Consider the following 13,140-nt stretch of genomic DNA (forward strand, 5'->3'; position numbering starts at 1 on the left):
TTATCACTTCAAAAGTTTTTTTCTCTTACTTAATTGGCCTCTCAGAGTTGGTAAGACAACTCCCACCTGCTCATGCTCTCTGTGTGTATATATATCTCCTCAATATATGTTCCACTCTATATGCATCCGAAGAAGTGGGCTGTAGCCCACGAAAGCTTATGCTCTAATAAATTTGTTAGTCTCTAAGGTGCCACAAGTACTCCTGTTCTTTTTGCGGATACAGACTAACACGGCTGCTACTCTGAAACCTAGAGATCTGTAGATCTCTGGCTGCCAGAGCAGTATCAAAGAGCTGAGATATCCTTAGTTACAGTGAGGCTGGGTCCCTGGTATGAGCCAGTCCCTGCAATGAGGATGCACATGCCTATCTCTGTGCTCTGCAGCTCCCACTTGCTGTGGTCTGGAGCACTGCGGAACCTGTCAGCAGTCACGTACGCCTGTGCAAATAACAGCACTTGTGACTAAGCAGTGTTTTCTTCAGAAAACTTCTCAATCCCAGGCTTGAAAGAGAATTGATCCTTCTTGGGTCAGGTGCCAAGAGCCAGGAATATAGCCCAGGTGGGTTATTGAAGACCCATTGAGAACATCATTAAGGCCTGGTCTACACTAGGAGGTTATGTCGAATTTAGCAGCGTTAAATCGAATTAACCCTGCACCTGTCCACACAACGAAGCTATTTAGTTCGACATAGAGGTCTCTTTAAATCGATTTCTGTACTCCTTCCCGACGAGGGGAGTAGCGCTAAATTCGACATGGCCATGTCGAATTAGGGTAGGTGTGGATGGAATTCGACGCTAATAGCTCTGGGAGCTATCCCACAGTGCACCACTCTGTTGACGCTCTGGACAGCAGTCCGAGCTCGGATGCTCTGACCAGCCACACAGGAAAAGCCCCGGGAAAATTTGAATTGCTTTTCCTGTCTGGGCAGTTTGAATCTCATTTCCTGTTTGGATGTCGTGGCGAGCTCAGCAGCACTGGCAACGATGCAGAGCTCTCCAGCAGAGGTGACCATGCAATCGCAGAATAGAAAGAGGGCCCCAGCATGGACTGATCGGGAAGTCTTGGATCTGATCGCTGTGTGGGGCGACGAGTCCGTGCTTTCGGAGCTGCGATCGAAAAAACGGAATGCGAAGATCTACGAGAAGATCTCCAAAGCCATGACGGAGAGAGGATACAGCCGGGATGCAACGCAGTGCCGCGTGAAAATCAAGGACCTGAATCAAGGCTATCAGAAGACCAAAGCGGCAAATGGACGATCCGGATCCCAGCCCCAGACATGCCGTTTCTACGAGGCACTGCATTCCATTCTAGGTGCAGCTGCCACCACTACCCCGCCAGTGACTGTGGACTCTGACGATGGGGTATTGTCGACGGCCGCTTCCTTGGAGATTTCGCGGACGGGGAAGATGAGGAAGGAGATGAGGAGGATGAGGCAGTTGACAGCACATACAACGCTGATTTCAGCAGACAGCCAGGATCTCTTCATCACCCTCACGGAGATCCCTTACCAACCCTGACCCTGAATCAGGGGAAGGATCAGTCGGTAAGTGTTTTAAACATGTAAACATTTATTTTGATCAGAACAGGAATGGAATATTAACAATGGGTTTTTCATGATTACTTTGCCCTAGGCGCTCTACTTTTTAGTCCTTGCCAGTGCAGCTACTGGAAAATTGTGTCAATATGTCCGGGGATAGAGCAGAAATCCTCCTGGGACATCTCCATGAAGCTCTCCTGGAGGTAATTTGAAAGCCTTTGCATTAGGTTCCTGGGGAGAGCGGCCTTATTGTGTCCTCCTTGGTAGGAAACTTTTCCGCGCCAGGCTAGCAGCAAGTACTCCAGGATCAGTGCCTCGCACAGCATGGCGGCATACGGCCCTGGTTTTTGCTGGCATTCACGCAGCATGCGGTCTTTCTCTGTGTCAGAGATCCTCATCAGAGTGATATCACTCATGGTGACTTGCTTTAAATTAGGGGAATGTTAGTATTGGGACTGATTGCCTGTTCCTTTACATAACTGTAACCAGCGGTTTACAGCCACGCGGTGGAGGCGGGACAGGGGCAGCATACAGGGATCTTTCCCGCGGACAGCCGCGAGGGGGATGGGTCAGGGGCAGAGTTCATGCTGGCCGGATTGCCGGCAGCAGGAACTGGCCAACGCTAGGGGCACTGCTTTGAACGTAAAAGGAGGGCACTGCTATAAATTAAGCTTTCAGCAGCCAAAAGTCTATGGCTTACCATGTCAGCCTGCTAGCCGAATTCCGAATTCCTGCTTATGTGATCTGTACTCCAAGACCCCAGGCACTGAATGCGAAGGCCGAAGATTTGACCTTGTCCTGAGTGCGCATGTGATAAGTGCTGTGCATGGTCTTGTTCACAGAGAAAGACTATGTTCATTGTTCACAAAAATGTATCTTTGTGAGGAATTCACTCCCTTTTTCCCATCCCACAGCTGCGAGTGTCTCCCGACCTACCCCGGCATCCCCCTCCCAGAGGCTGGCGCAGATTAGGTGCCGAAAGAGAAGGACACGGGACGAGATGTTCTCCGAACTTATGGGCTGCTCCCGAGCCGAGGCGGCACAGCAGACCCAGTGGAGGGAGAACATGTCGCAATACCAGCGATCACACAGCGAACGGGAGGACAGATGGCGGCAGGAAGACCAGCAGGTGACTCAAACGCTCCTTGGACTAATGAGGGAGCAAACGGACACGCTCCGGTGCCTTGTTGATGTTCTGCAGGACCGGAGGCAGGAGGACAGAGCCCCGCTGCAGTCTATCTCTAACCGACCCCCCTCACCCAAAGTCCCAAGAAGGAGGGGCGGCAGGGGCCGTGAAAACAGTCACTCCACTCCTGCAGACTGCTCAAGTAACAGACGGCTCTCATTCCCAAAGTTTTGATAAGTCCTTTCCTTCACTCCAAAAGCACCTCACCCAAGCCCCCGTCCCAGTTTCATCCCCTAACTGTGTAGTTGTTAATAAAAAATACGTTTCTGTTCATTACTGTTTCCGTCAGGTTCTTTTAGAGGAGAGTGTGTTTGAAGGGGGGAAAGAGGGTTGATAATTGGAGAGGACAGTCACCTTTACCAGGGTACAGACATGGGGGCAGGTTCAGCACCAGGTCACACACACATTGCAGTCACTAGGCACCCTGGTCAGTCTGGGAGGTGGTTTTCATGTTCTGTGGGGGGGGGGGGCTATGTGAGTTTGTGGCGGGGGAGGGCGGTTACAGATCTTATGCAGGGGTCCTTAGCCTGGATGACAGAGCCACGTAGCAGGGGATCTGTAACCATCCTTACCCGCCACAAAGTCACATAGCCACCACACACAGAGTTCCGAAAAGGAGGGGTTGCAGGCTCCATTGAAACAACCAGTCCACCACTGCGGACCCTCTAGGAGCAGGAGCCTGTCATTCCTCAAGTTTAGAAGCGTTCTTTCCATCACTACGCCCGCTCCCCACCACAGTCTGCGTCCCAGTTTCAACCCTTTACCACGAAACCCTTAATAAAGAAAACAGTGTTAATGAACAAAGTTCCATTTATTTTATTTTTAAAGGTGTGTTGGAAGGGGGGGCAACGGGGTGAAGGGGGTATGTAACTGGAGAGGATAGTCAACATTAAGTGGGTAAAGAAATGGGGGCAGGTTCAGCTTCTCTTTAAACAAACTTAATAGTCACAGGTTACCCTGCTCACTGTGGAACCTAGCTTTCAAAGCCTCCCGGATGCACAGCGCGTCCCGTTGGGCTCTTCTAATCGCACGGCTGTCTGGCTGGGCGTAAGCAGCAGCCAGGCAATGTGCCTGAACCTCCCACCCCGCCATAAACATCTCCCCCTTGCTCTCACAGAGATTGTGGAGCACACAGCAAGCTGCAATAACAATGGGGATATTGGTTTCGCTGAGATCGGAGCGAGTCAGTAAGCTTCTCCATCTCCCCTTGAGACGTCCAAAAGCACACTCCACCACCATTCTGCACTTGCTCAGCCGGTAGTTGAAGAGTTCTTTTTCACTGTCCAGGGCGTCTGTATAGGGCTTCATGAGCCAGGGCATTAGCGGGTAGACTGGGTCCCCGAGGATCACTATAGGCATCTCCACATCCCCAGTAATTATTTTGTGGTCCGGGAAGTAAATACCTTCCTGCAGCCGTCTAAACAGACCAGAGTTCCTGAAAACATGAGTGTCATGAACCTTGCCTGACCATCCAACGTTGATGTTGGTAAAACGTCCCCTGTGGTGCACCAGTGCTTGCAGCACCATTGAAAAGTAGCCCTTTCTGTTAATGTAGTGGCTGGCCTGGTGCTCCAGTCCCAGGATAGGGATGTGAGTTCCATCTATAGCCCCACCGCAGTTTGGGAATCCCATCACGGCGAAGCCATCTATGATGACTTGCACGTTTCCCAGGGTCACTACCTTTGAGAGCAGTAGCTCAACGATTGCGTTGGCTACTTGCATCACAACATCCCCCACGGTAGATTTGCCCACGCCAAAGTGGTTTGTGACTGACCGGTAGCTGTCTGGCGTTGCAAGCTTCCAGAGGGCTATGGCCATTCGCTTCTGGACAGTCAGGGCTGCTCGCATCCGGGTGTCCTTGCGCTTCAGGGCAGGGGACAGCAACTCACAAAGTTCCAGGAAAGTTCCCTTACGCATGCGAAAGTTTCGCAGCCACTGTGATTCATTGCAGACCTGCAGCACTATGCGGTCCCACCAGTCCGTGCTTGTTTCCCGGGCCCAGAATCGCCGTTCCACAGCATCAGCATGACCAATTGCCACCATGATGTCCACGGCGCGGGGTCCCGTGCTTTGTGAGAGGTCTGTGCCACTCTCAGACTTAATGTTCTGACCGCGCTGCCATAGCCTCCTCACCCGATTTCTCAGCATCTGACTCTGAAAAAGATGGATGATAAGGTGCGAGGTGTTGACAACGGCCATAACTGTAGTGATGGTCGCAGCAGGCTCCATGCTCGCAGTGCTGTGGCATCCGCGCTGTCACTCACCAGAAAAGTGCGCGAACTGATTGCCCGCCGGCGCTTTCAGGGAGGGAGGGCGGGAGTGACGGTTGAATGACGACACTTACCCAAAACCACCCTCGACACATTTTTTTTCCCCAGCAGGCATTGGGGGCTCAACCCAGAATTCCAATGGGCAGCGGGGACTGCGGGAACTGTGGGATAGCTGCCCACAGTGCACCGCTTCCAATGTCGACGCTTGCCCCGTTAGTGTGGACTCACAAAGTCGAATTACTGTTCTTAGTGTGGATACACATGTTCGACTTTGTAATATCGGTTCCACTAATTCGATTTAAGTAAAATCAAACTACTCTCATAGTGTAGACGTACCCTAAGTTGTATGTGCTATGGAGCAACTGACAGCGTTATTTAGAGATCCAAAATAATGTGCTGGTATGCAGCTCAGGCAGAATAAATACATCAATAGATGTGCAGGTTATTATTAGACATTCTGAGTACTCCTGCCATGAAATTATTTTATTATCAACTTTAATGTTTTGACAGCATAGTGTTGTGGCAGGGCACTGGACTGTGACTCAAAAGGGCTGAGTTGTAATCCCACTCCCGACACTGCAGTGCTGTGTGACCTTGAACCCTGCCTGTTCCCCTTTCTGTCCAGCTTGTCTGTTTAGATTCTAATTTCTGGGGCAGGGACTCAGGGACTGTCTCTTGCAGTGGAGCCCCAATCTTGCATGCGGCCTCTAGATGCTACTGTTACACGAATAATTAATAAGAGTAATTGGGATAGTTTGTTTCTTAGGCCTTGTCTACAGGGGTGTTTCAGCCACTAGTGGAGCAGCCCAGTACAAAACCCCAGTGTAGAGGTGATTACATCAGTGCCGTGCAGGTTGCACCTGTTCATTTTATCCTTAGGCTCTGCCCCAGTGCCTTTCTCCCTGCCCTCTGGCAGTTAGACTCCAGGAGAGCTGAACTAGCAGGGACTCCCTTGCCAGAGGTCCTTAGGACCCATACATGGAGCTCACTAGAAAAAACAATTCAGCTCCATACAGTGTACTCTCTTTTCCTGGTAAGCTCTGCAGGGCTTGAGGGGGAGCAATGTGCTTCTCCACAGCCCACTCACTGCTCCCTCTGTCCTGACCACTCTCTGTCCCCTCCTTGTGTATGTACAAAGAGCTGTGGAGTGCCACCTTGGGACTTAGAAGGGTAGGAGAATGGGACACCTCCATGCACAGGATGATGGGGAAGAGGATCTGGATGGTTTTATTGGAAACTGTCTGAAACGTCAAAAGCACCTATGGGTATGTCTACACTTGAAGCTGGGAGTGTGCTTGCCATCTGAAGGAGGCATACTCGTGTGAGCTGTCATCAAGCTAGTATGCTAAAGAGAGAATGTAGCTGTGGCAGTGTGAACTGCAGGATGGGCCAGCTGCCCCAAGTACAAGCCTGTACATGCTTTAGGGCAGTGGTTCTCAAGCTGTGGGGTAGGCCTTCCAAGGGAGGTGCGGGAATGTGTCAAGGGAGGCGTGAACTGTGTGCTTTTTTTTAAGAGCTGTGGCTGTCAGCCCCTGGTGGGTGGGCTCATAAAGAAAGGCTGTGCACACCTGGGAAGTGGAGAGAAAGGGGACAGCCGGAGCCGCACCACTTAGATTCAGGCTCTCTTCCCTCGACTCATCCTTCACCAGGAGGCAGCCCAGGCTCAGGCTCTCCTTCCCCCCCACTTCCCCAGTCGCTCACTTGGAGGCAGCGGGGTTCTGGCTGTCAGCCCCGGGGTGGCAGCAGCAGCGCAGGAGTAAGGTTGGCAATGGGGCACTAAGTCTGCTGTGAAAAGTGATATTGACAAATACCACTTTTCACGTTGCCACCCTTACTTCTGTGCTGCTGCTGCAGCTGCCTTCAGAACTGGGCCCCCAGCAAGCAACCGCTGTTCTCCACTCTGGCTGGGTATATGCACTGGGGGGGAAACGGGAGTGGGGTGGGGTGTAAATGACTACAGACACACAGAAGCGGGGACCCGATCAAAAAAGTTTGAGAATCACTGCTTTAGGGTATAACTCCTTTTATAGCCTGCTCAGAAAACTGGCAGCAATGTCCATTTTTGCTATATACACAGGAGCTTGTCACCTTCCATGGGCAGGCAGCACTTGCATTTATTTTGTTTCTGTTATTCCTTCTCAGGCCACTCGCTCGGGCGGGACCCTGGTTCTGGTGGGGCTGGGACCAGAGATGGTCCATGTCCCCATCGTGAATGCTGCTGTGCGGGAGGTGGATATCAAGGGGATATTTCGCTACTGCAATACGTGAGTATTGGTCAGGGTGCACTGGCATGCCAACAGACTACTCCATTGTCCATGAAGGAATTAATTCCTCCACAAGGAAGGAGGAAATGGAAGACCCTGTAATGTTCCCCCTCTAATCACTCCTTCTCAGGACAATGTAAATGTCCCTGTTGCAGAGTGGGGTCCCTGTCAGACCATCAGCCCCACTCCTCCTGCATCACGCGTCTTGGAGACTGGCTGGCTTTCCAAGTGACACTGCAACATTTTAGGGAAACTGGCAAATGTGTGCAGTGCAAACCTGCTCCCACTTCAACACAGGAATGGTGAGGAGGTGGGAGCCAGGCAATGGGTGAGGTGGAGGAATAGGCAATGGGGGCTGGGTGGGAAGATGGGGGCCAGGAGATGGGTAAGGAGTTGGAGGATGGATAGGGAGGTGGGTCTGGAGGATAGGTGGGGGCCAGCAGATGCGGGATGAGGTGGGAGCTGGATGATAGGGAATAGGTGAGGAGGGGGTTGTGTGGCGAGGTCGGGGCTGGAAGATGGATGGGGAAGTGGCCAGTGCATGAGGAGTGGGAGCTGGGCGATAGAGAATCAATGAGGAAGTGGTGGCCAAGGGAGGTGGGCAATGCAGGATGAGTGGGGAGCTGGGCACTGGGAGACAGGGGATGAGTGGGCATGTGGGGGTGGGTAGATGTGGGCCAGAAGTTGGGTGAGTAGGTGGGGAGATGAGGTGGCAGTGAGGAAATGGGATGTGGGCAATGGAGGACGGGTGGGAGGTGTCCATGAGGCAATCTCTGTAATGAGATACGGTCTGTGCTGGGAAGAAGTTTGAGAGCTCTGCCTTCACGCAGATAGACACACATCTCATTATTGGCTGCAAAATTATCAAACCCTCTGAAAATCCTGTCATGTGTGTGGTTTGACCTCTTGTGGCAGTGGGATATGAACCTGGATTTAACAACCAATCTTGCAGATCTAGAGGGTAAAAATAAGATCCTACTTGTTTGTGTCCTATAACTAGGGCCCTACCAAATTTCTGGTCCATTTTGGTCAATTTCACAGTCATAGGATTTTAAAAATAATAAATTTCATGGTTTCAGATATTTAAATCAGAAATTTCACGGTATTGTAACCCTGGGGGTTCAAACCCAAAAAGAGGTGGTGGGGAGGGGGGGTTGCAAGGCTATTGCTGGGAGATCATGGTATTGCCACCCTTACTTCTGTGCTACTGCCTTCAGAGCTGGGCAGCTGCTGGCCAGGTGCCCAGCTCTGAAGGCAGCACCACTGCCAGCAGCAGTGCAGAAGTAAGGGTGGCAATACCATACATGCCACCCTCACTTCTGCGCTGCTGCTAGTGGCAGCGCTGCCTTCAGAGCTGGACTACCAGACAACAGATGTGGAGCTTCCTGCAGCCAGGGGACGTTCCCAGAGATGGGTCTGACATGGCCCGTGCAGAGGAAAAGGAAGTCCTGTCCATCCCCAGCCTGTCCGGGACTAGCAGCTGGAGCCCAGCGGACAGTAGGAGCCCCCAGCTGGGGTGCCCTCAGCCTTGTCCCTTCCTGGCTCCACACCCAGTGCTTGGGAGTTAAAAGGGCCTTGGGCTGACTCCGTGTGTGTATGGGAGGGGGTGACCATGGCACCCCCCTGACCACAAGGCCTTGGGTGGTTGCCCACTCGCCCACACCTGTAAGGCCAGTCCTGACCCCCCCCAAAAATTGATGACCCCCCCATAACATGCCACCCTCATTTCTGCGCTGCTGCTGGGGGTGACACTGCCTTCAGAGCTCAGCTCCTGGTCAGCAGCTACTGCTCTTTGGCCGCCCAACTATGTGAAATCTGATCTCCCCTACAATAGCCAGATTTCACAGGGGAGATCAGATTTCATGGTCCATGATGCATTTTTCATGGCAGTGAATCTGGTAGGTCCTTACCTATAACAAGCTTGATCCAGTCTTGCTAGTTTGGTGATTTTGCACTTAGTCTAGGCTGTAGTTTCCCAGCTCTGATCTCCAAGGGTTTGTTCATGGAATTGTCATGTGATTTATGGCAATGTAATTTTGACAGAATGGCTGAATAAAGAAGACACAGATTTAGACCTCATCTATACAGTTTTAGGTTCTGTCTATGCCAGACGTGGGCAAATTAGGGCCCGTGGGCCACATCTGGTCCACGGGACCCGTCCTGCCCAGCCCCTGAGCTCCCGGCCAGGGAGCCTAGTCCCCAGCCCCTCCCCCGCTGTCCCCCCTCACCTGCAGCCACGCCACCGTGCAGGCCGCGCTCTGGCCCACCACTCCCGCTGGGCAGTGTGGGGAGTGCAGCTGGCTCTGGCTCAGTGTCGCAGCTGTGAGCTCTTGCTGTTGGTAAGGGGGCGGGCAGTGGGGAGGATTGGGTAAGGGGGCGGGGGATCCTGGGGAGCAGTCAGGGAGGAGGGGGCGGTTGGATGGGGCGGAGGTTCTGGGGGGTGGTCAAGGGATGGGGGAACAAGGAGGGTTGGGAGTGGGAGTCCCAGGGGGCCTGTCAGGGGGTGGGGATGTGGATAGGGAGTGGGGATGTGGATAGGGGTCGGGAGAGCAGTAGGGACAGGGAGCGGAGGGGTGGATAAGGGGATGGGATCCTGGGGGGCAGTTAAGGGTGGGTGGTCAGGGGACAAGGAGCAACTGGGGTTGGATGGGTTGGAAGGTCTGAGGGGGGCAGTCAGGGGGCAAGAAGTGGGAGGGGGTGGGGGCCAGGCTGTTTGGGGTGGCACAGCCTTCCCTACCCGGCCCGCCATACAGTTGTGGCCCCCCCCGATGTGGCCCTTGGGTCAAAAAGTTTGCCCACCCCTGGTCTATGCTGTAGAAACAGCCATGTTGATGGATGTAGGTCAGTCTCGCAGTGTAGATGGGACTGAGCCGTGCTCTCTGGAGCAGGCTATAACCTTGGTCTCACTGATGTGGCAGAGCTGGGTTTAGTTTTGTGTAGGTCTTTGTCTCTTCAAGTTCATCCTGGGGGATCTGTTTAATTGGAAGGTTTGTTTCTGTGTTGGTTTTGTTCGATCCCATCAATCTCTGTTGAGTTCTTTTGCCCAGGCAGAGTTTGAGCTGTAAGCCAATACAAGTACAATACAACCAGTGGAAGCTACTCTGTGAATTTCCATACTCCTCTTACCACCAAAGGGGGCAGTATTGGCACGCACTAGCAGTTATCTGTGGATACACACCACTGGCTCCTTAAATGCATTGAACTCTAAGTGAACCATTTGAGCTAAAAACACAATAGAGATGCCTGAGGTTTCGATTTTACCTAGTAACCAACATGCATAACCAAGGAGGCAGAGCGATAAAGGAGCAGCGCGCAGCACTGATATTTTTTCAAACTTCATTTTGCTGTGATTTGAATACATAGTAACTCCCAATGCTTGTCACTTATTCTGCTGGAGCAGACCACAGCTAGCTGTCCCATGTGAAGAGTGTGCATAACCATTGGCTCAGTATTACTGTACTCACTTTGGAGTCATTGCCTTATACACAAAACCTCATAAACCCTTGGCCAATGCAAGCTCAGTGCTTCCAAACAGAAAGACTATGGTGGTGTTTTATAGCAAGCAGAGAATCAGGATGTAAACGAGCTGCAAGCAGAGGGCTCAGTTGAGGTCCCTTGCTCCAACAGGAGCTCCAGGAGGCACTGTGCTTCATGGAGCTCCTGGAGTTCTCACTGCTCCACCCCTGAACAGTTGCAGTGTGTGTGCTTCTGAGCCTGGCCTGCTCTGCCTGCCAGTGTGGAATGTGGGGACAGGGACAGAGCCATGGACCTGCCCTGTCCCATATAGTCCCTGCTAATCAGGAGCAGGCTTTGCACTCTGCTTGAGAGCTCAGTCCTGAAGCCTTTTGCATGATTTTATGGGAGTGACATATGGAACTGGGCTCTAAAGAAATTGTTTCTCGCCTGTTTAGCAATAACTGAGGAAGGCCCCTGCAGACCTGTCATGTCCTGTTTTTGAGCGTTGTAAGAATGCTGCCTCATGTCTGGATGGTTCTTGTGCAATTATGCAGATCTGCTGGTCAATATACAAATTCCCTAGACCTAGAGGGCTACCCTTATCTTTCGCTGTTTGTGTTCCCTTCCAGGTGGCCCATGGCGATTTCTATGCTTGCATCCAAGAGAGTGGACATCAAGCCTTTGGTTACACACCGCTTCCCTTTGGAAAAAGCGCTGGAGGCCTTTGAGACAACCAAGAAGGGTTTGGGGGTGAAAGTTATGCTAAAGTGTGACCCCAGTGACCAGAATCCCTGAAGCATGGCACTGCACTCCTCCCCTATTATACTGCCTGGCTTAAAGACGACGAATGGGCTCTATAGTGAGATGGGAACTGTAATCATAAGTTTATAAGTAGTATGTAGTGTTTGGGGAATAAAGTTACGATCACCTGTTGTGCAGACAGTGCATTGAAGGAAAAGGGATTATGGGTTAAGGATATTTACAGCCTTATAGCTGCTTAAATGGGGAACAACTATTTGGGAACCAAATTTGGGCCAAAATCCTCCCCTCAGATCTGTACAGGAGATCTTGTCTCAGTCTTCTTCCCCTACGAATGCAGCTCACTGAGGATCCTGAGAGGAGAACTTTTCTCCTGGAGAGGACCTGTTGGTATTCACCTCTTCTCTAATAGACTATACATTCTGAAAACCATCGATCTCTCTATGTTGTGTATCGGACAAAGGGCTTCACCCTGCCCACTTGCATTGAAGAACCACCTATGTCACAGCCGGGATTTGTACATGCTGAAGCACTGAATAAGAGTTTCACACTTGACTCCTGTTGATGGCAATGAAAATTGTGCAGAATAGTTTGTCTGGGGCTCTATTCAAGGCTGGGACAATACTATTCTGGGCCAAGATTTGTTCTAAGCGGGTGTTGGGCCTGTTCGGTGCAGTCAGACCTGTGTACAATCCCCTGCAAAGCGGAGTTATGGAATACTAATACTTGAATACTCTGTCAGGGATTTACAAACATGGAATGAAGTCTGGGCATTTCATCTCTGTGTGATGTTCTTTAACATTCATGTTGTAAAAGGGGGGGAGGGATAGCTCAGTGGTTTGAGCATTGACCTGCTAAACCCAGGGTTGTAAGCTCAATCCTTGAAGGACCATTTAGGGATCTGTGGCAAAAAAAATCTGTCTGGGGATTGGTCCTGCCTTGAGCAGGGGGTTGGACTAGATGACCTCCTGAGGTCCCTTCCAACCCTGATATTCTATGATTTTTTTTTCTTTTTCTTTTTTTTTGGGGGGGGGGGGGGGAGAGATAGCTCAGTGGTTTGAGCATTGGCCTGTTAACCCCAGGGGTGTGAGTTCAATCCATGAGGGAGCCATTTAGGGATCTGGGGCAAAAAATCTCAGGGACAGTACTTGGTCCTGCTAGCGAAGCCAGGGGACTGGACTCAATGTCCTTTCAGGGTCCCTTCCAGTTCTATGAGATAGGCATATCAAATGCAAGTTGTTTTCCCATAATGTTTGCAAACAGCTTTAACGAGACACACACCATTCAGGCTCCAGCAGTCACAAAGCACTTGCAAGAGAAACCAGCCATGGCTACTCCATCACCGTGGCCATGGCTACTGTCAAGGTTCCTTTCCCACTCTGAACTCTAGGTTACAGATGTGGGGACCTGCATGAAAACCTCTAAGCTTAACTACCAGCTTAGATCTGCTTTTGCTGCCACCACCCACATTATTTATGAGTTATTTGGGAAACTCTGTGTACCTCCCCTCCACCCCCCCAGAATATCTCCCTCCCAAGTAATATAACCCTTCCCTGGGTAGCCTTGAGAGACTTCTCCACCAATTTCCTGGTGAGTCCAAATCCAACCCCCTTGGATCTTAAATCAAGGAAAAATCAATCAGGTCCTTAAAAAGAAGGTTTTTAATTA

At 51.3% G+C, this 13,140-nt stretch overlaps 1 protein-coding gene across 6 annotated transcripts in view; it reads left to right on the forward strand.

Annotated features, from left to right (window-relative positions):
- SORD (sorbitol dehydrogenase) overlaps positions 1–11,646 on the forward strand; it is a 43,481-nt gene extending 31,835 nt beyond the window's left edge. For all 6 annotated transcript variants that reach the window (XM_034783306.1, XM_034783302.1, XM_034783305.1 and 3 more), the window contains 2 exons: positions 7,136–7,257; positions 11,343–11,646. In XM_034783306.1, coding sequence (XP_034639197.1) covers positions 7,136–7,257; positions 11,343–11,508 — 288 coding nt within the window. In that variant the 3' untranslated portion in view covers positions 11,509–11,646. The remainder of the gene's footprint in view (positions 1–7,135; positions 7,258–11,342) is intronic.
- The last annotated feature ends 1,494 nt before the right edge of the window (positions 11,647–13,140 follow it).

Source organism: Trachemys scripta, chromosome 10 (assembly GCF_013100865.1).
Source record: "Trachemys scripta elegans isolate TJP31775 chromosome 10, CAS_Tse_1.0, whole genome shotgun sequence".
Taxonomy (NCBI): domain Eukaryota; kingdom Metazoa; phylum Chordata; order Testudines; family Emydidae; genus Trachemys; species Trachemys scripta.